The sequence below is a fragment of the Amblyomma americanum genome, chromosome 1, assembly GCF_052857255.1.
Source record: "Amblyomma americanum isolate KBUSLIRL-KWMA chromosome 1, ASM5285725v1, whole genome shotgun sequence".
Taxonomy (NCBI): domain Eukaryota; kingdom Metazoa; phylum Arthropoda; class Arachnida; order Ixodida; family Ixodidae; genus Amblyomma; species Amblyomma americanum.
Window position 1 is genome coordinate 45,550,925 of NC_135497.1, and position 21,854 is coordinate 45,572,778.

General features: G+C 46.2%; 1 protein-coding gene across 1 annotated transcript; it reads right to left on the bottom strand.

Moving 5' to 3' along the window:
* Positions 1–567: 567 nt before the first annotated feature.
* Positions 568–21,854, bottom strand: LOC144112719 (HEAT repeat-containing protein 1-like). The gene is made up of 7 exons (XM_077645551.1): positions 21,763–21,854; positions 19,969–20,095; positions 17,371–17,567; positions 14,204–14,332; positions 13,365–13,602; positions 5,109–5,154; positions 568–753 (listed from the first exon to the last, which is right to left on the bottom strand). Exons 2-7 carry the CDS (start codon positions 19,982–19,984, stop codon positions 711–713), a joined length of 669 nt encoding a protein of 222 aa, XP_077501677.1. The 5' UTR covers positions 19,985–20,095; positions 21,763–21,854; the 3' UTR covers positions 568–710.

Genomic DNA, 21,854 nt, shown 5'->3' on the forward strand with positions numbered 1-21,854 from the left:
AAGCTTGTAATAAGGGAATAATTACTCATTGGCATCCACCCAAGCGTAGCCATACGGCCCTTAAGTATTTGACCAACATTTAGAGCCTCCTATTGCTTACCGAGTGTAGGGGAACCCTGAGGCACTGCAGCATTTCTGAACTCCCAACTTATCCCACTAGTACGAATTGGGTTCGTACCCCGGTGACCTAAACAATACCCCTTTGAAATATCAAAGTTAAGAGCCACACCAAACCTTGCAGAATTGTGCAGGTAAATGAAAAGTGGCAAGCACATTCTTTTTATCAGAACAGAAGTGGGCAAAGTCATCAGCACAAGATAAAATCGTAATTCCACATTGAGGAACTGAGAAACCAAAAATAAGTGTTTTTGCAATTATACAGAAATAAAGGGGCTCGAGGTAAAAGGTGTGTGGTTTTAATATGGAAGATAAGCACGTTTTCCCGCCCATTTAACCACGGCTGACACAGTTCAAAACCGCCGGACCCCCGGCCGGACCCCGTGATCGCGCACGCCTACCACGGCGGGCCTTGCTCTGAGGGAACAAAGGATCGACACATTGGTTGACACAAGCAGGCATTTATTGCTAATGAATCGAGGTCGTTAAACTCACCACCAAGGTTACGAGCAAATGTTTACCCACGCTAGGGCAGGGTATACTCCAAGGCCGGACGGGACGAGATGCAGGAGAACGGTCCTTCCCACGAAGCCTCAACCCGCAGGCGGTACGTCTGCTCCCGATAACGTTCTACAGCTGAAAAACACACAAAACGTGTAAACAAGCATTAATACTTGACAAATGACTCAAGATAAGCAATCTCATTTTTTGTCAAGGTAATAGATTCTTCTTCCTTTTTACGTTTTTTGTCGCCTGTTTCCATTTTACATTCTGTAGCGATCCCAATAAAATCCAGTTGAGAGAAAGTGCTCGTTAGTGCCCCCTTTCTTTCATCGCCATCCTTTTTGCACTATTTTTCCAAAATGCAACTCGGAAATACCTTCCATCCTGCTCTACTCATCCAATTAACCTATACATGCACTACATTACCTTAACCTATAAATTAACCAATATACATCCTACATGTAGCACACTCTTTTTTTGCGCGGTAGCTCTAAAAATTAAAAAGCTTGCCTCGGCTAACGTACATTCAAGAGCATCTAAACTTTTCTTGTGCCATTTCTGAAATTCGATCCCATTGACATTATATTTCTGCAAGAAAAACAAATAATTTTTGGGCGCTGCCATAAGAAAAGCACCATGCATGATGAGAAATGTGATTTTAAAGTCGGTGTCAAATTTTTGAAGCTTTACCACAAGTAACAGGTGGCGAATTTGCATAGTATCCTACATTGCAGAACGGCTCAAAAGTCAGTGTTGAGAAAAATACTATCGCCGATAAAAAGATTCTGAATTGTGGACGTGAAATAAACATTTTATGTCGAAAACTATTTTAATTCTTTCAAATTTCTGAAGTTTTGGCATATATGGGTTAAGTGCTAATTGTTTATTTTAAGGTATCACATTTCATGTTAGCACGGTTTTCGGTTTCATCCAAGTTGTAGAATTACTGCATCTGCACAAATAGACCCAGCCACGAGTATATGAAGGGGAAGTCTGATTCCATATGAAAACGAAGGCGCTGCGTGAACACGGCATTGTCTTCCACGGCCTCAGTGTCATTTAAGAGGCAATAATGAAGAATCGTGCGCAGCTAAACCCCCTCCCCCACTGCTGCTTTGTGCTTCACGCTGTCCAGTGCTGCTACTGTTCACCCCCCTTTTTTCCTTTCCGTTCACTGCTCAGTTGCTGCCTTCCCCTTCTCAGCAGCTTTCTCCACATTCATAGCTAGTTTTTCTTTTTCTGTGCACAGCACACGCATTTCCTCATGGCCTTCAAAAGTTGGCTTCTGCTTGCAATCCTGAGAATGATGGTTAAGCCATTTCAAAGAGCCCCACTGCACTGCAGCCGACTGTTAACCTTGAGATTATGCCGTTGCATGTCTTGTTCCAAGACGTTCTTAATCAGGGGTCTCAAAACACTCTCCCAGTTTCATTTTTTAGTGCCAGCTTCACGAGTCAGATTCACCACCAGACTTAATTTACAAGTGAAATCGGCCAAAAAGTTACGTCCGTAGACGGCCCTCATTCTTTTTTTACTACTACTACTACTGTGTGGAAAGGAAAAAAGGGCCCCTTTACGCAAGTTACCTTCTGGCAGACATCAGCTGCCTTCAAGGGGGCTTAAGGAGCAAGGTGCTGTACAACCCTTTCTCTCGGCAATAGCCTGCTCAACTTGTGTTTCACTTTTGGCACACCTATACAGTAGCCGACGGGTAATTCGGACTCCAATATTTCGGACTTGTAGGATATTTCGGACCTCGATAAGGCCCCGTCAGTCACCCCATAGAAGCACGTACATATTCGTTACGGATATTTCGGACTTCCAAAGTCCGAAGGTTCGATTATTCGGACTAAATTCAGTCGCCTGCTGGCCCAAATCGGCAATCTTATTGGCATTTCGCCGGCAAAAAAAGGCGCCACCATGGATTGAGGTGGATTTACGCTGCAGTTGGATTAGTTTGACATACTTTCGGTACCTCATTGTTGCCAGCGGACGTCGCTGCGATCTCTGACACTTCGAGGGGAAAAAACAACCCAACGACAAAACAGCACGTAGGAGTACGGTGCAGCACTGCTGTAGAGGTGAACTATCATAGCTGTAACCGCAAACGGCAAATCACAACACATGTGGCAGCGACCTCCAGAGTTAGCGAGTGCTCATTTCACAGCATTGACTAGGAACGCACTAGGGTAATAATTGCGATCTCAAATATTGGCTTTTTTATGATACGTAATAGAATGAATAACGTTTAAGTTGTTCTGGATGCATCGATTCTGCGGGTTGACCACCTTGGCACTGAATTCTGGCAAATATGCCCAACACAGGGCTCTGGGTGTACCAGAAGTTCTCATTCATCAAAATTTTTGGTGTTGTCAATTGAATCTTCAGCAATTTTGTTTGCAGTGAGCTACAGGGCCTTCATACACTCAAAATATCCGGTATGCGATGTTTAGTTTTAAAGAAAGCAAGATTGCCCGAGCCAACATTTTCAGGCTGTTTGGTGTTTAACCAGGACGCTGCCTACTGGTTGTACGAGGCTGACCGGCAGTTACTTTACTTTACGAAATGGGCTACACTGCTTACCAGAAAATTCATCCATCAACGTGCATTTGTTGAGTCTAATTTTATACTGAGGCCCTTTTTTTCACTTCGAAAAGAATTATCTCGAAGCATCAATTTTCGCCACATTTGAGCAAAGCTACTTTTTTCCCCCTAAAGCCAACCTTATTAAGACATCAATTTTCACCAAACTTGGCTCTTCTGCACAGGAACCACAAGAAACTCCTAACACCACACACTTAACCTAACAAACATAGGTGGGAGTCTAATGAAGCAGAGTTGTAGAATGAACGCAGGGATTTCGTTTCACAAAATGATTACTGCCAAATCGGGCTTGAAGAGTGGGAGTGTCCAGCAGAAAAAATAACAAGAATAACGAATTGGTAATATGCTACAGTTTGCTTCATTATAAACAGCAAGGAAAGCTGGTCATAATTATACCGATGGGATGGCTCCAACTCTGACAGTAGTAGTAGTAGCAGTGTGAGGCATTTATTCAGCCAAGAGCTACAAGCTGAGTATATTTCTTGTAGATACTCGTAAAAAGAGAAGAGCTGCCAACTGCAGGGCTTCTTTTCAGGGTATTTAAAAATTACCAATAAAAAAAAAAGCTGCCCGAACTAAAATACTGACCTGAGACGTTACTGGCATCATCGTTTCAACTACTATACAAACACAACGACTTCTTACTATAATGCCGTTATGTGTTCAAACCAAAGCTATGACGTTGCATATTCTTTCACCGAATAAGCACGGACTTCTCTAAACACATTACATCAGCAAGCAATATACAGCCAGCATCATGAAACCCATTCGAAACAGCAAGTGCACTAAGATAAACAACCCGGGGCATTTGCCCGCAGAGTGGATGCTTGGGCCATTTTATCTGTTTCCCAGATTCTTCTTACATACAATACAGAAAGAAACTAGATAGTTGTAACCAAGCAAGCAAGGACTACTTAACCACTACTTCTGCCAAATTCACCGTTCACACAATGCTGTTACTGACCAGTGCCCAAAGCTGTCCCATGTAGCAACTTTAGTGTTACAAATAAATAAATAAGCAACGCTGTTACTCAATGAATAAGCCTGCCCTGTTTCTTAATGAACCAGCAAAATGAGCTCTCGCTAACACCAAAGGTCGGTGCCGCATGAGTTGTGATTTACCACTTGCGGTTATGGCTGTGATAGTTCACCACTCCAGCAGCTGTACCGTACTCCGATGTGCTGTTTGGTCATCGTGCTGTTTTTCCCCGCACTCTTCTGTCGTCATGCTGTTTTTTCGGTTTGCTGTTTTGTCACTGTGCCGTTTTTTCTGGCATGCTGTTTTGATGCGTGCTGTATTTTCCCAGAGCTGCTTTGTCACCATGCTGTTTTTTCCCTGTGCCGTTTTGTTGCTGCATCCTTTCTTTCCCTGCGCTGTTTTTTCGTGTCCCAGGCAAGCATCACCAGCCAGTGAAGAGACACCAAACTCCAACATCTAATGAATGGTACCAAAAGCCCCAAAGTAGCATTAGGACATGAAATGCACTGCCATGCTGCAAACATGTGCTTAATACTTAATACACATACATAACTAGGTACAACCACTACCGATCACTTTACATATGAGCAAGATTAGATTAACAATAACGAAATGTACAAGATGGAACTGTTTGCGTTGCAAACAGACCACACAAAAAGAAAAACTATGCTAGCAGACTACATTCCAGAATAACAAGCCGTGCCAAGCATGCTTACAATCACAACACCCAAATGATAAAACTCTTGTATCGTCTGACGTACCCTTCAAGTCATCATAACCTCTGAACCCATATGCAATAAATCAATGCTGAACACTAAAGATTCACTGGTACACCAATAAACCCATCAGAAAGAGATTACGAATTTCTATGAAACTTTGAAAGACAGATAAAGCAGCACCTTACCATGAGCACCTCAGGGTCAGTCTGAATTTCATTCTTCCACTCATATCTGCAAGAGAACATTTATTTTTTATTTAGTAACAAATACTAAAATCTCATGACATGGGGACATTGCGGGAGTGGGTACAGAAATTTTGACATAAAACACAACATAAACATAAGAAAGTATGTACACGATTAGGTAATTCTCACACAAACTAATTGCCAAGCAGTTGATGTAGCATGCCATCAAAATTGTTGTGTAATTAAACTGCAAAGGCAAAAGAACACGGGAGAAATAAATTTCCTGGTTGATAATCTTGTGAAGAAGGATAATGCGTTCACAAATGCGTTGTGAATTTCAGCAAGGAAGCTTATACTAATACAGAGAGACAGACACAGCAGCTTTTGTGGTCCTTGCTGTGTGCCATTTATGCACATACGAGAGTTCTTACCACCGTTTCAGTAACCAATGTCGTTTTGGCCGCAGCTCATATCCCGAAAGTTGCCACCATCACCGTAGCACCCAGAGAGCAATCGTTACAACAGTTTTCCTTTCCACCAACACAAGCTATTGCAACATTATGTAAACCTATTCAGTAAGATATCCATCAATATAAAACCAACTGCAGATTTTGTACAGTTATCACAGCGCTCTTAAAGGCACAAACTCCTGACTGAGCACACTACAAGCTCAGAAATAAGCTTTCTCAACCAAGAACACCACTCACATGTGCCAGGAAAGTGTGTGGGCATTTGTGGATTTAAAAAGTGACAGCATGCAGAACAGTTTTATGCAAAGGGGTGCCTGTGGAGAGAGCAAAGCAGCAGAATAAACGAGAAAAAAGGAGTAAGGAAGATTACTGTGAAATTTAAGGAGCATATACGGAAATATTCAACAGTGCTGTAGACATCACCGGCCCCCATTCTTTCTTTTTGGATGGTTATTTCTGAAAAACCGTGAAAAGATTCGGTGCAAAGGTGAACTTGGTTGCTGACACCACGCTGTGATAATATTTGAAGCAGTAGTGCATTTAGATTGCATTATTTTATTGACTGTGTTGATTGTTTTATTGTATCGGCCTGCGTTTAGCTCAATTTGATGCTTGAACCCACTACTATGTTGGTTTGGATTGAACCGACAATATGTAGAAATACAGTCGAGCCCACTTATAACAGAGCTGACGGTCATGCGCATTCCGTTCTTTAGATCCCATGTTCGCAGTAAGTGGACTTTCCGTATAACAGCCAAGAATAATTAGTCTGCCAAAAGCAGCAGTTCTTTTTTAAAAACTGCGTTATGCGCGCCTACTTGTTCAAAGCTGTCCCTTCAGCAACTTTTTCCAGGCTCTCCAGGGTGGTCATCTTCTCTTCGCCTAGACCACTGCTGCCAGAAATCAGCTCTAGGGACAGCATATTGTAGCATGCAGCGTTGTGCCCGGCTCCAGAAGACGACATAACCCAGCATGCCCGGCAGGCGCGCACAGATCGGATCTCGGCACTGCACCTTCTCCGCTTGCCGGTGGCTGCGCTCCCACCTGGCTGAACGAGTCCTCTTAATAAATATGTGGACTCCAGACACCTTCGGCTTGTGTGCCATATGATATTCGTGGTTGAAGCACCCATGGTAGCTGGTGGCAGATGAGCCAGATTTACCAGAATCCTAGTGGTAGAGGAGTGCTCGTCCTATAGACGTTCAGAGGCTTCGTCAGAGTACGCAGCTTTGCGATGATGTTGCCTGCAGGAATGCAGTCATCCATAGAAACATGAGGCCAGCTATACATCAACAGCGCATTGCCACAAATCTACATGCGTCTGATCATAAGTGTTTTTGAGCGCTTCATCCATCCTTCCTAGGTCCATGCAGTGACGGAAGTAGTGCAGCGTTCGTGGCACACAATGTATCAGCTACATTGTCCACTGTCTGACGCTGCCTGCACGTAGCAACAGCATAAGAAATGGAGCCGAATGGGCAGGAGACGCATATCATGTGACCAGCATGGCCAGCAAGGCATTCAAACTTCTGAAATTGGTGCGGTTAGTTGATCCGCGGCCATGGGCAGTAGCTTCACTTGCAACAATTCCTTTGTCTCGCGTTCACCGTGCTCTCGCTTCTACTTGAGATGCTTTGCCCATCCAGCAAACATGCAAGCAAGAAGGGTTTTCTGGCGGGCTAGTTGGTGCTTCTTGGTCATGATTAAACTGCATGAAAGAACGGGGACAGACACAAGAAACACGTACACACACAAAGCTGGAAGTCTGCACTCTGTGTGTGTACGTGTTTTTTGTCTGTCCCCATTCTTCCGTGCAGTATAATCATGAACGCAAGCAATGGTTGCCCTTGTAGGCTGTTGGTGCAAGCTTGGATGATGGTTACTTGCTGTACCAATGGCTCCTTTTTATTGCTTTTTTGGGCCGACATGCTATTTCTGAGGCACTGTCGAGAGATGAGAGATCTTCTTCGATCTCTGCTTGCTGGAAGTACGACCTCAACTTCGGGGAGGAGAGTTCACAATAACCGAGCGATAAGGCCAAAGTTGTTCATTGTACAGTTGAACATTGTTATAACAAACACTGATATAGCGAATTATCGGTTATAGCGAACTAAATTCGAACTTTGGTAGGCCACGCTTCATTTTTACGACATTTACTGTTTTATAATAAAACTGCAAAAGCGAGATGCGCCGTGATATTGGCTGTGACAAAGAAATATTTGGGTTACGCGAGGCTCAAAACGATAAAGGTAGCATAAAAAAAGAAAATAAATATTGGAAGCCAATTCACAAGCACACTTTTTTTTTATCGTTTCAAAAGGTTGCAGAAAGTTTGGCGGCCTGGCACATAAATTGCACGTTTTACTCATCGTGCCACCTATGAACAGAGTGCAAAAACTGAGAGCTCATATGACGACAAAGGGCCGAAGGGCGGCGCCACTTGTCCAGCGGTGAAGGCAAGCACAGCAACACTGGCAACGAAGCGGAAGGTGGTCTCGCTCGAGAAAAAACTGCAGATATTGAGAGCTGTGGACAGTGTCCGCAAGAAAAAGGGTGTTGCAGTGGAGTTCAGCCTTCCCCCAAGTACCTTATCCACCATTTTGGCCGTAAGAAAGAAGATTGAAGGCAACACCAAGGACGCTACAAATGCTGACCGTAAGCGAGTTAGGCCTTGCCATCACCCGGACGTGGATGTGGCTTTGCTTTCATGGCTTAAAGACATAAGGGCACGAAACTTGCCAGTGTTGCGAGCACTTCCTCAAACTGAGGTCAACAGCGTGGCCTGAGCACTAGGGCATGACGATTTCCATGCAAGCAGCGGTTGGCTGCAACGTTTTAAAGATGATGATGATGATGATGATGGATTTTTATGGCGCAAGGGCATCTATGGCCAAAGAGCGCCATGGCACAAGGTATTTTTTCAAATTCTCAAGGTGGGGTCGAAGACTCATTTCCCAAGCATTTCACCCTAAATAAGCCGAGCACCAGACCAGGGGAAAGCTTGTACCCATTGTATCACCGGTGGGTACCCGGCGGCACTGGGGATCGAACCCCGCACCTCCCGCATGCGAGGCGGATGCTCAACCACTTGGCCACCGCTGCGGTGACGTTTTAAAGACAGACACGAGATCGCATGCCAGATATTGTCTGGCGAAGAGTCTGCTCTCGATGTGGAGACATGTGAAAAGTGGCTAGAGAACTTCCGGCCTCTGCTCCAGGAATACGACGAGTGCAACGTGTACAACGTCGACGAAACCGGCGTTTTTCACGTTGTTGCCAGAGCGGTCACTGGCAGTAAAAAACGAAACCTGCCATCGAGGCAAAAAGAACAAAGACCGGGTGACGGTTGTCGTTGCCGTGAACATGGACGGCTCAGACAAAAGACGACTCACCGTTATCGGCAAGTCTGCACGTCCGAGGTGCCTGAAGGGCGCCCGTAATTTGCAGGTTGCTTACTTGTCTAACAAAAAAGCCTGGATGATGGCCAAGCTTTTCGAAGGCTGGTTCACAGCTTTCGACCAGGACATGGAGAGGCAGCACAGGATAGGTCCTGTTGCTCTGGACAACTGTTCGGCGCACAAAGTCTTGATCGTGCTGAAGGCAGTTCATTTGGTGTTCCTGCCACCAAACGCAACTTCTGCTTTGCAACCAATGGACAAGGGCATTATCCGTTCGCTCAAGTGCAATTACCAGAAGCGTTTGGTGATGCAAATGGTTTTTGATATCTATCGACGCTGATTAACAACCATCAACATCAAGACGACACTTGAAATGTTGTATGGATCACGGAATGAGGTGAGGCAGTCAACAATAAGGAACTGTTTCGCGGATGCCAGTTTTATTTTGCCTGCCATAGAAGACAAAGTTCAGCCTAAAAACCTGGTAGAGCTGGACAGAACTTGGAATCGACTGGCACTTCCAGGCATCGCATTTGACGATTTCGTTTCGGCTGATGAGAACTTGGCCCTGGCACCTGAGCTGACAAATCAAGAAATTGTGGATCGCGTTGTGGTCCACGCGGATAACAGCAGCAGCGATAGTGGAGGTGACAGTGAACGTGATGGACCATCGATAAGCAGTGCTGATGCCATGGACATGGCCAGGAGGCTGAAAGGCTATTTAGAAAAACTGCGGACAACCAAAACTGCTGAAGTAGAAAAGGCCCTCTTGTGCTTGGGCACTGTAGAAAACTTTATTCTGCTCAGTGCTGTGAAGTGAAAAGCCACCAGACGAAGACCAGATCCTTCTTCAAATAAACGAACGCATACCTGTTTTGTCGAACAAACTTTGTTTTTTTGTAATTCGACTTTCCCATACTCCGGTCTATTTTATTTGAAATGCCACAATCCACAAGGAGAGAGGTAAGGATTACCTCGTTTATAGAGGGTTCGAAGCCCAGAATGGATTTTAGTATTTAGAACATTTTGCGCGAGTCAAATTGTAGATTTGTCAGAGGCGATATTTATGTATACAGTTACAACGAATATCGGACATAACGAACTAATTTACGGTCCTGATGCTACTTCGTTATAACGAGGTTCAACTGTGAGACGAACTGCCACTGTCCTAATGCATATTTTGACAGTAGCAATGCACTCGTTTTTAATAAGCGAGCACTCATTATATCTGAGCCGTTATAACTGAGCATGACTGTAAATAAATATCAAATGTTTACAATAGCTGTGCCCAATGCACATGCCAAGTCGGATTAGCTACACTGTACCATACACAAAAAAATTTCTGGCTACATGCCTGCCGTGTAGTGCTGGGATGCGCTGTCCTGGACAATGACGACGAGGCCGTGATTTCAATGAGCGTGCTGGTGATAGATGTGGATTACAGCTATGCGTCCCTTTCCTGGTGAGCAACCTCTTATTCACTTCTTGCCTTGTGTTTGTATACAGTTGTGAAGGAAGGCTAAATACCCTTACAGCTGTTGAGCACATCACACAGCAAGAATTCATTTGCTTTTCTTAAGTCAACGAAAAGCATTGTTCTCCACTAAAACGAGAAACTGACAATAAAGGGGCATTAGGCAATAATAAATCAGTTGGTCTGCTGTGGTATGAGGCACTTAGCATCCTGCATCACGCTTTAAGGGGGGAGACAGCTCTTGGAGGCAAAAAAATCACGAAAAAAAACGATTTTTCAAAAACGGAATTTTCGAAATCTGCAGCTGTTTCTTTACCAGCCTGTGAATTTTAAAATCTCCAGAGCCAATATTTGAGCTGTAAAATGAGTAGAAAACTTGCATCCGAGCTCTCTCTCGGCAGATTTTCGCTCAACAACAGGGCTTCTTCCGCGATATGCTTTATCGTTTCACTGCAGCGATCGGTGCCATCTTGGTCTCATTTGGAAGAGCTGCTTTTCGCTTTGAATTTCGCGCAGTTGCTCTCTTTTATGCTTATTGGATGAGAGAGAAAATGCCGCCAAAAAGCAGTTGCAATGCGCAATGCTATTCGCTAGTCGGTGCACGTGACTGAAGGCTGCTATCTAATTGGCTGAAGGGCTTCGTGTCGTATGCTGGAAGCATTCGTTGAGCGCAAGCGGTAGCCATCTTGTCAAGGTGTGTTCGCTAGTGTGTCTCGCAAAGATGTCAACGCCGGCGCCAAAGTTTGGCACGACTCACAGAAACGGGAAAAAGAGGAAAAAAATCGCTCGTTAGCAACCTGAAAAAGAGTGCCACGGTCACCTCGAGCAACCGCAAGCCCTGTGGATACGCCTCCGCCAGCGGATCGGGAGGTGCCGACCGAGCTAGGCCTAACTGCGGCGCCGGTCGCGGAAGCCTCATCGGGCAGCGGTCGTGTTCGTCATGATACCCCAATGCTGCAACCTTGTGAGATTGAAGAAAAGGGCAAGAAAGCTCAGGAGGAACTTCAGCAGACGGCATCAGCAGCAGCAACAGAGCGCAAGGCAGCGTTCTTCAGTGGAATGGGAGACTCCGCAACTGCCCCACTCGGCGACAGCTTCTCCATCGTCAGGTTGCATTTGGTGAACGAGATGCTGGCATCAGTGAAGTGCAAAGTATGCAATGGCGACGTGACGACTGAAAAATCCGACAGAGAGTACGGCCTCGCCACCAAACCGACCCTGACATGTGGGAACTGTGGCGACATCTCATCGCAATGGAGTTCGCCGCGTGTGGAGACCGACCGGACAGTGAGCCCGTTCGTGGTGAACATCCTCGCCGCGCCCGCAATGCAGTCAACGGGAAACCAGCGTGCCGCATTGAATGACATATTCTCGGTGATGAATATATCCCACTGCAGTCTGCATTCAAAAACTTGGCAGAAATACGTCAAAAAAGTTGACGCCCGTGGTGGACCATGCGGCTCAAATTGACTTCCGAATGTGCGCGATCAGTTCGAGAAGTTCACACGGAGTTGAATCTGCAGAAAATCTGCAGTGCACACTGAAAAAGCGCCATTTTAATCACTCTGGTCAGACACCCTACATCCCAGGAGGCTATTACGTGTCTGCTAGTGCCAGTTTGTGAATAAAATTGAAGTACTTTGCCATAAACAACACTTCGTTTGATTTTGCTGTTTTTCTCAAAATGGAAATTTTGGACTCATAGCAAATCCTAAACTTCCTAAACTAACATATCTCGGCGTCTATGGCAGATAGAAACACAATTCCTTTTTTAGCACGTAGCCATATGTGTAGACTAGGCAATGTTGGGAGCAGAATTTGTAATTATTGTTCAGAAATTTTTTAATTTGCTCAAGTTTTTGACTGCAAGTTAGGCATTTTTCGTAGTTTGAGTTTCAATGTCTTTAAAAACTACCTATGGTGGTAAAATTAAAAAACTGTTTCCAACATTTCATCCCTTTCTGTTTCAAGAACCTAACCAAGTCCTATTTATGAACGTTTATAATGTGCTTTTTCTCTTAATTATTCTTATTAATGAGAGCATGTTAATTCAGTGTACCTCAGGAACTAATCAGCCTATCCTGATACCAATGACATTTTTGGAATCAGCACGAAAAACTAGTCAAGGTGGTTTCAGTTCATAAAATTTAGTGCAGAAACAAAAAATTTTTCTTTAAGAGCAGTCTCCCCATTGAATAATCAGGAAACCCCCCTCATCGGATCTGCTCTGCAGAAACAGACGTCCATCACGGACTTTTTCGCAAAGAAAAAATTTACTGTTTTGACAAGCAACTGTCTTTAAAGCTGTGTTCCACTTACTACGAACTTCGGGATATAACGAACTGACGCCGCGTGGCGCTCATGTTCATTATAAGCGGGCTCGACTGTATTGAAGCCCGAATTACCCATCGGCTACTGTACATCAAAGACGCTTGCAAGTGCTCAAGTAAACGTTTTCAGAAATATCGCTTATGACTAAACTCTGCACCCCCTCATGTTTTTGCTGACAGTTCTAATGTTAGGTAGCTTCCGAATATTTTCTTTAAGCAGACATGACAGACAAGACAGATTTCGGTGAGAGGGAGAAGAGTGTCTTTTACGTTTTTAAGCCCCTAAAGAAATGAAACCAGGCCCATCCCAAGCTGCGTCACTTTTCCACTACAGGTGCGAATATTGAACGAGTACATGTGTCTTTTTTTGCACATACGCACATTGTCTAAGTGGAAAGCGAGGTATCCAGGTGGGAAGCGCAAGACAGGTTTTCCAGCTGATCAGCACACCGACGGCATTGACCCCACCAGTCCTTTTACATATGGCATCAAGACTGCCAGAACTGAGACCCTGTTAATTAAGGTGTTGAGCAGGCAAAGGCATGACAGCATGAGGAAAACTTAAGGTGCCAAGAAGTACCAACATCTGACAAAAGTCACCTCGTCCACGTCCGTGCCACCCATCTTGGTGACTTGGTGCTCTGCCATCTGGGCAGCTAGGATCCAGAGGTGATCCCCAGCGCCAAGGGTTGTGGCTAGCTTGGCAAACAGTGACAGCCACCAGTGCTCAGGAATGTCCGGAAATGGGCCCACAAACACTCGCGTCACCGATGCCACTGCGCTCTCTGCGGCCTCAGCTGACTTGCTCTCTCCAGTGCAGGCCTGCACAGGCAAGATGGCACAATGATTACATAAATACTCACAAGGTAGAGCTACCTGCCACAGTAAAATACTCGACGCAGGCACCACCTCATTCATATGCAGATCTACTTGAAGTGGGTTGCATGCTATGGCATGTTTTAAAAATGATTTCATGACACGGTCTATATCAGTGCAAAAGCTGACATTGCTATTACAGAGATGGTTAAATGCTCTGAAGTGGAAGTGTCTATAAACAAATGAGTTAGGCCTTCATCACTATGGGACAATCATTAGCACAACTTTGGCCTCACATCAAACTTTAACACAGAGGCCACTTTAGTTTCTGCCGACGAGCATAGTCCCACATATGACACCACAATGTCCACACAAATTTTATTACTACAGCATTCGACTTCACTAGCTGCCGACCAAGGTTACTAAAGCCCAACATGCCTGAACAAATTCAAAGTGAAGTAAGGTTATTGATATGCTATGCAAGCAGTGTCGACAAGAGCACAGTTGACAGAAAACATCAAGTGCATCCATTCTGGGACTAATCAACCTATTCGCACGAATCAGCTGTTTCAAGCCAGAGAGTCCCAAGTGGTGAGCGATGACCTACTTGCAGCAGGGCAGGCATGACAGTCTTGACGGTCGGCATGACCGTCTGGAAGCTGCAGTTGTCGACCTGCCACAGAAGGCTGGCCCCCTTGTAGGTGAACACTGAGGTCACGTTGTGCAGAACCTCCTCCTGTGGGTGCACCAGCAAGGCATATCATTGCTCAGACATCATAACCAGGGGCATGCAAATACTAATTTCTTTTTATGAATCAAATACAAATAGAAGAAGAAAAAGTCTTCAAATATAGCAAATTTTTCAGCGCGAAAAAATTTTAAGAAAAGTAATACCATATTTACTCGAATGTTACGCGACTTTACAAGCTGCTCAGCAGGAAAAAATGAAACCACGAATGTAACGCCAGGCTTAATGACGCAAAACAAAGTACCTTTAATAGACATCGTGGCCAACATGTTTATTCATATTCCTTGCTTTCGGAGGCCGAGTTCTCGGAAACAGAGTCCTCCTTTTCGCTATCGATGTCTCCTGGTAACTTCTGCCTTATCGATGTTATTCACCGCAAGAAAGAATCCATTCCTCTTCATGAATGTTTGGGCCCACCCAAGAGATGCTCTGAACCTCCCATTTCCCGAGCAACATTAACTTTTCAACGGATCAGCTCAACACTGACCCCATGAGACAGCTGCGCTGCTGGCTAATAAAGTACGCCACTTTTTTCTCTAGCTCGACGTGATGGCCGTGGTGAGGCCCACGAAATCCTTTGCACTTGGGCTCACATTTAAAAAGCCCCTCCCGCTGCAGCCGACCTCCGCGGATGGTTGACTCATTGAGGTCAAGTCTTCGAGCGGGTTTCGTAAATTATTCTCATGCGAGACGCAACTTCTATGCTTTACACAGGATCTTAATTTCATTCTTGACCGAGGTTCCATAGCTGACTGTATACAGTAGCCGACGGGTAATTCGGACTTGTAGGATATTTCGGACTTCGATGAGGCACCGTCAGTCGCCCCATAGAAGCGCATACATAATCGCGACGGATATTTCGGACTTCAAAAGTCCGAAAGTTCGATTTTTCGGACTAATTTCAGTCGCCTGCGGGCAAAAGTCAGCCATCTTATCAACTTTTCGGCGGCGCAAAAGGCGCCATCTTAGATTGAGGTGGATTTATGCTGCAGTTGGCTTGGCTTGACACACTTTCGGAACCTCATTGTTGCCAGTAGAGGTCCCTGCGATCTCTGACACTTCGAGGTGGCAGCCGGATTGTCATCGCCGCCTACTTGCGTTTGTCACCGACATCGTCGCGGGCAGTTATCGCTTGTCCGATGCATTGAAAATTGGTTGTTGGGAAGGAAATTGTGCAGGAGCTATCTCACATCTCGGTAGGAAAGGGTAAAGGAGGGACTAAGAGAAGAAAGGAAAAAAAGAGGTGCCATAATGGAGGACTCCGGAATAATTTCGGCCACCTGGGGATCTTGAACGTGGACTGACATCACACAGCACACGGGCGCCTTTGCGTTTCGCCTCCATTGAAACGTGCCCACCACGGTCGGGTTCCAACGCACCCCCGGATCAGTAGCCGAGCGCCCTAACCACTGAGCCACCGCGGCATGTCTCATACGTTCACCATTCGCCGTTTCGTCACTTGGGTTTTTCTGACCGCGTTGACCGAGTGACGCTCAGTCTTCACGAAGTTACATCTGTTCACCGTTTTGTGATTGTGAACAACGGTTTCGCCGCTTTGAAAGAAAAGTGCCTTATCTTTGCGTGTGTTTAACGAGCGATGTGGTGCACACTCGGATTGTGGACAACATGGCCCCACCAGGTCCGTTAAAGAAGTGTGGGAAGTATTCCAACTAAATGCGGTGACCTTGCTGCCTAGCGTGTACTGTGAAAGCACAACCTTGGCGCAAATACGGGTGCAAATCGTCGCCAGCAAGAGAAATTTGCCGCAAGGTAAAATCAGCGACATTTTTAAGCCGATTTCATCTCAATAAAGTAATTTTTTTGTACTTCGCGGATTTTTCGGACTACAGTAAAAGCTTCGAATTCCACGGGGCCGCCAGGCCAGTTCGAATTAACCAAAATTTGAACTAATGAAAGTGAGCAAAAATGGACGCGTTTAATGCACGGAGGGCACAAAAAATATTTATTTAGCAAAACAATCTGTTATCTCCTGCTTTTTATCTCTGAGGGCTACCGTAGTCACTCGGTCTTCTAGAAGACAAGATTATGTCTGTCTCGAAAGCGGTGAAACCATCCTTCGGAGGCGACAAAATCTTCCACATTCATGCGCAGGACGAAATCGGCCGCCTTCGCCATGATAATTGGGCTGCTCAGTGGAATGCCTGCGCTTCTCATTTCCTTCACCCATGTGATCACAGCGGTCTCAATTTCCGGATACTTGGCTAATCGGAGCCTTTTTCTGTTGCTGGCGAAATCTTCGGCTTCGTAGGCATCCTCGATGGCCTTTCTATTTCGGACGTAGGTCGACAACATGCTTGGTGGAATCCCGTGCTTTTTCGCGATTTCCACTTTGCTGGCCTTCCGTTCGTCCACCTTGCGTAAAATCGCCACTTTCTCCTTCACCGTCTTGGACCAGTATTTCCCACGCGAACACATCTCGCGGACACAAGCTCACAGCAAGCGGCGTGCAAAACGAGGGCTAAAACACTAAAACGTCGTTCCTCGAAGCAGTCGCGGCAGGAAAGACTGGTTAGTACTTGTTCCAGCACCCTAGCAGCACCCCGATGATTGTGCCATCTATGGTTCTGCTGTGAAAGCTTCCAACGATGGTTTTCAACAGCGGCGCGCAGTTCGAATTATGGGTGGCGGCGCCAATTTTTGAGTGAATTAACGAGCTGTTACGCACATAGACTTCTATGCACTGCAGACCGGACCACGATGACTATTTCGAATTATCCAAAATTTCGAATTAACGAGTTGTGAATTAACGAGCATTCACTGTATTCAATTATTCGGACCATTTTTCGGGTCCCTTCGAGTCCAAAAAATCGGTAGGCGACTGTATTTGTCTACACACAGGGTTCCATTGCTATGCCCGGTTCCACTGCTATGCCCAACAAGTGCATGCAACCTCTGCTGCCGTCACAAACAGGCACTGTGGAATGTAGCCACTGGAAACCCTGTACTGCACAAAATTGTCAAGACAGCAAGAAGGAGCGGTGGCAGTGGCACTGCATTTCACTCACGGGGTAGTGGAGGGCGGCAAGGCTGAGCAAGCCCAGGACAAGCTGCTGGGTCTGGGCAGTCTGGGAGATGCGCAGGCACTTGACCAGGGAAGCAAGTTCCTGGCGGGGTGCCAACAGGCCATGCGCCTGCAGGGCCGTCAGCACGCACTGGTGCAGGTATGTACTCGGCATGGGGGGACATGCCCAGCTCCAGGCTTCTGCACCACAGGGGAGAAGGGAGAGGAAACATTTATTACCCCATCGCCCGTTACTGCCAGCTGTTGTGCCCACAAGATTTGTAAGATGTGATAGCAACACCCTGTTATTCACTCGTTTCACAGCGATAGCTGTTAATGAGAGGACCCTCCAAATCCGCAATGTTGGCGTAGACATTCCCACAACAAGGTAGGAAAAAAAGGAAGAAGGAAATTGCAGCTGCTGCATAGCAAGAGCGAGAGGGAAGCACTGCACTGCAGAGGCACAGCGCAGAAAGTAAGGCACCTGGAAGCTGCACAGTGGCATAATGCAGAGGTTCACAGCAACAACATGGCATGGAGGGAGGGTATGAGGCCCCAAGGCATGCCACAAGACAGCACTGCACTCGCTTTGTTTAACTGCAACAGCCTGCGAAAAGGCTTTCCGAGGCCCAAGAAAGGCCGCTTCCCGGAGTTGGAGCGTCGCCATGCAGAGTTCATTAGCGAGCAACGTTCCCGACTAGTTGGAGTAAGCATTGAAATGCTTCAGTGCAAAGCACAGGAGCTTGCGCGGGACACGGTTTTGGCCTAAAACCAGTTTAAGGCATGACGAGGCTAGGCGCAGAAGTTTATGCGAAGGGCCGGGTTCTCCCTTCGACGCACGACTTCTATTTGCCAGAAGCTGCCCGGGGACTTCGAATCAAAACTTCGAGAGTTCCAGCACTACGTCATCGATCTTCGTCGCTCTACCAACATGCCACTTGGACATATCGGCAATGCCGACCAGACCCCCGTGTATCTGGACATGCCTATGTCCAGAACAGTGCACAAGTCTGGCGAGCATGAAGTTCGCCTTAGAAGCACTGGCAACGAAAAAAATCGGATCACCGTTATGCTGGCATGTTTGCCTGACGGCCGCAAGCTCCCTCCATTCATCATTTTTCGCTCGAAGACGATCCTGAAGAAAACTTTCCCGAAAAACGTTATTATGCGCTGTCACGAAAAAGGTTGGATGGGCTCGAATCTTGTCATAGATCGGATTCAAAGCGTGTGGGACCGAAGGCCAGGCGCATTGCTGCATCCGGAACCAATATTGGTTCTGGACTCTTTCCGAGGTCACCTGACACCCGGCGTCAAACAAAAGCTGCAGCATGACCAAACGCATCTCGTTGTTATACTGGGTAGCATGACCTCCATTCTCCAGCCTCTGGACGTTTGCAAGAACAAGCCCTTGAAGGATTGCTTGCGACAGTTATACTGGGAGTGGATTGAAAGCGAATCAACAACAACACCTGCAGGCAGGCTGAAATGCCCAAGCGCATCTACCGTTGCCCACTGGGTTTCAGCAGCCTGGTAAGGGCTGCCTCATGATTTGGGCTACCGCGCATTTAAGAAATGCTCAATTTCAAATGCTCTACACGGAAGCGAGGACGACCTGCTGTGGGAGGCAGCTAGTGACAAAGTAAAGTCAAGCTGTGATGATGACAGTGACGGCGACAACTGCCGTGAGGATGACGGTGTATAGGAATGCCTGTTTGGCTTGTATTTCAATAAAGTTGTCTTTGACCCTCAGAACAGTGCGATGTCGGTTCCTCGCGTCACATTCAGGTTCTTTCGGTTTTTCTGTCGCACGCCCGAAGTCTACCCTCGCATTACAATCATAGTTTTCTTTTTCCCCTTTTCACACCCTAAAAGTCGACCCTCACGTTACAATCGTGGTCGTGTTACATTCGAGTAAATACGGGACATAGCACAGCATGACGGGTATTGTTGGGTTCTCGCGTTACATAGCATAGCGCAACTGTATGCCAGTTATTTCTTTCTCAAAACATTGACAGATCCCCAGCATCGCAGGGTGCCCACCGGTGATGCAATGGATACAAGCTTTCCCCAGGCCTGGTGCTCAGATTCTTTAGGGTGAAATGCTTGGGAAATGGGCCTTTGATCCCACCTTGAGTAGAAGGAAAATACCTTGTGCCATGGCGCTCTTTGGCCACAGATGCCCTGGCGCCATAAAAAATCCATCATCGTCAAATCACTAAGCACAGAAGCAGAGACCTCTTAAAAAGTTTCCCAATGTGTCCATTGCACAAGAACTCCTCCAAGCTACATGGTTTCAGGACACAAAGGGTGTTAACAAAGCAGTTCTCTGTCAATGCCAAGAGAGTGAGGGTTTATTGACTTGAAAGGCAGAGAGGTTGGCCTGAAAGATATCTGGACTGCTACTCTGCACTGGGGAACGCAAAGAAGAGAAAAAAGAGGGTCACGATGGAGGTGATGATGATAAGAGGAGGCAGATGAAAAAATATATTAAAAAATGCACACTTTCTAAGATCACGAACGTGAGACAAGATCCGTGTCACTTAAAAGCGTTGTCAATGCCAATGTAATGCAGCAAGTGAACAAGGATATGCAATGACTCTACCTCTTGAGCAGCGCATAAAGTGGCCCAACCAGCAGCATGACCTCTTCGATCGACTTTCGGCTCTGGATCCTCTCCAGCAGGATGAGGACGCGCTTCCACTGGGGAGACTCTGCTGGGTCCTGTTCTTCTGTAGCATCCATGAGCCCGCCAGCAGGCGAAAGCAGGAACACAGATTTTTGCGAAAGCAGTTGGGATTCAAACACTACGAAGTTGCTAGATGGAAGTTTCAAGATAAGCAAGACAGTCGAGCCCACGTACAATGGCCGCATTTATAATGAACATTCGCTTATTACGAGTGAGAGTGATGCTAGTGTCAAAATATGCTTCTCTAATTACACTGAGTCTTTGCTGAAACAAACAAACAACCATGGCTACAACACTGTTAGGGCAAAACAAGGAAGCTTACACAATGCACCACAAGCCCAAACTTCCACACGGTGTGGTTCCTCTTTATCTATGGCACTCCTGCTAGCATGACTCACGTATAACGTCAACACTCTGGGCCTCTCTACCGTGTCGGGGCATAGGATTTACTTATGCACAGCGGCACCCTCTACATGTGCCGCTCAGTCGCTTCTGTTGCGGCCCCTTCATATACAGAATTGTCGTTCTCTGCTCCGGCACCTATCCCTGCCACATACCTCTCCTTGCCCTCTCCCTTTCCAGAGCCTCCTTTCCAAATTTTTTTTCCCCATTTCTTGGTAGCTATTTTACAGCCACCGCTGTAAAAGGAAGTGAGGCCACAACCCCTAGCAGAGTGAAAGCCTTCTAAGGCTAATAGCTGGCCAGCAGAAAAGCCCACATAGCTACACCCGTGCCCTGCAAGGAATGCCTAAAATATCACCACCACCATCATCATCATCACAACCAACTTGAATATGCCCACTGCAAGGCAAAGGCCTCTCCCATGTCTCCCCAATTAGCCCTGTCCTTTGCCATCCACAGCCGCCGTATCCCTGCAATCTTCTTAATCTCATCCGCCCAACTAACTTTCTGCCGCCCCCTGCTACCCTTGCCTCCTCTTGGAATCCACTCCGTCACCCTTAAGGAGCAGAGGTTATCTTGCCTTCGCAGTACATGCCCTGCCCAGGCCCACTTCTTCCTCCTGATTTTGACTAAGATGTCATTAACCCGCATTTGTTCCTTCACCCACTCTGCCCGCTTCCAGTCTCTCAATGTTACACCTATCATTTTTCTTTTCATAGCTCACTGCAATGTCCTTAACTTGACCTGAATACTTTTGTTAACCTCCACGTTTCTGCCCCATAGGTGAATACCGATAAGACACAGCTATTGCATACTTTTCTCTTGAGGGATATTGGTGAACTGCCATTTATGATCTGAGAGAACTAGACACATACGCTCCACCTCATTCTTATTCTTCTAATTATTTCCCTCTCATGGTCCTGATCAGCAACCACTACCTGTTCTGAGTAAAGTATGCCAGTTAGAAAACAAGAAACTGAACCTTGGAACCTCCTTTTTGTTCACAAGGTTTGCCTTGAACACATGTCGGCTCTAAGAAAAAGCAACTGTTTGCATGTAAAAGTGTGAAACTTCTGCAACCTCAAATTTCTGGCGTCCAAAAAGCTTGCTTGGCAGTCTGTATTATCTTTATTACTAAGTGGCTAGTGGGCAGGAACTTGCATGCAACTACGTTTCACCAGTACGGCAAGCTCATTTACTTTAACACAAGCATCAGTTTAATTCAAAATCGCCAATTCAACTCACAAACAGAAGCGCTGGTACCGAAGAAATGAACCTCAAAGCCAACCAAGAAACCAGCCTAGTCACCTCATTTTCTTGGCCTCCCGAACCGTCCGGGCTGGACACTGCAGTGACACGCCAGTACGCTGCAGAGGTTCCACGAGAAGGCTTCCGAAGAA

What these genes read in the sequence shown, in the direction of transcription:
- LOC144112719 (XM_077645551.1), bottom strand. An exon ending in TCATGCCTGCCCTGCTGCAA is followed by an intron (nt 13,603 to 14,203) that starts GTAGGTCATCGC and finishes TTGCCTGTGCAG; the next exon opens with GCCTGCACTGGAGAGAGCAA. An exon ending in CTGACCCTGAGGTGCTCATG is followed by an intron (nt 754 to 5,108) that starts GTAAGGTGCTGC and finishes TGTGTTTTTCAG; the next exon opens with CTGTAGAACGTTATCGGGAG.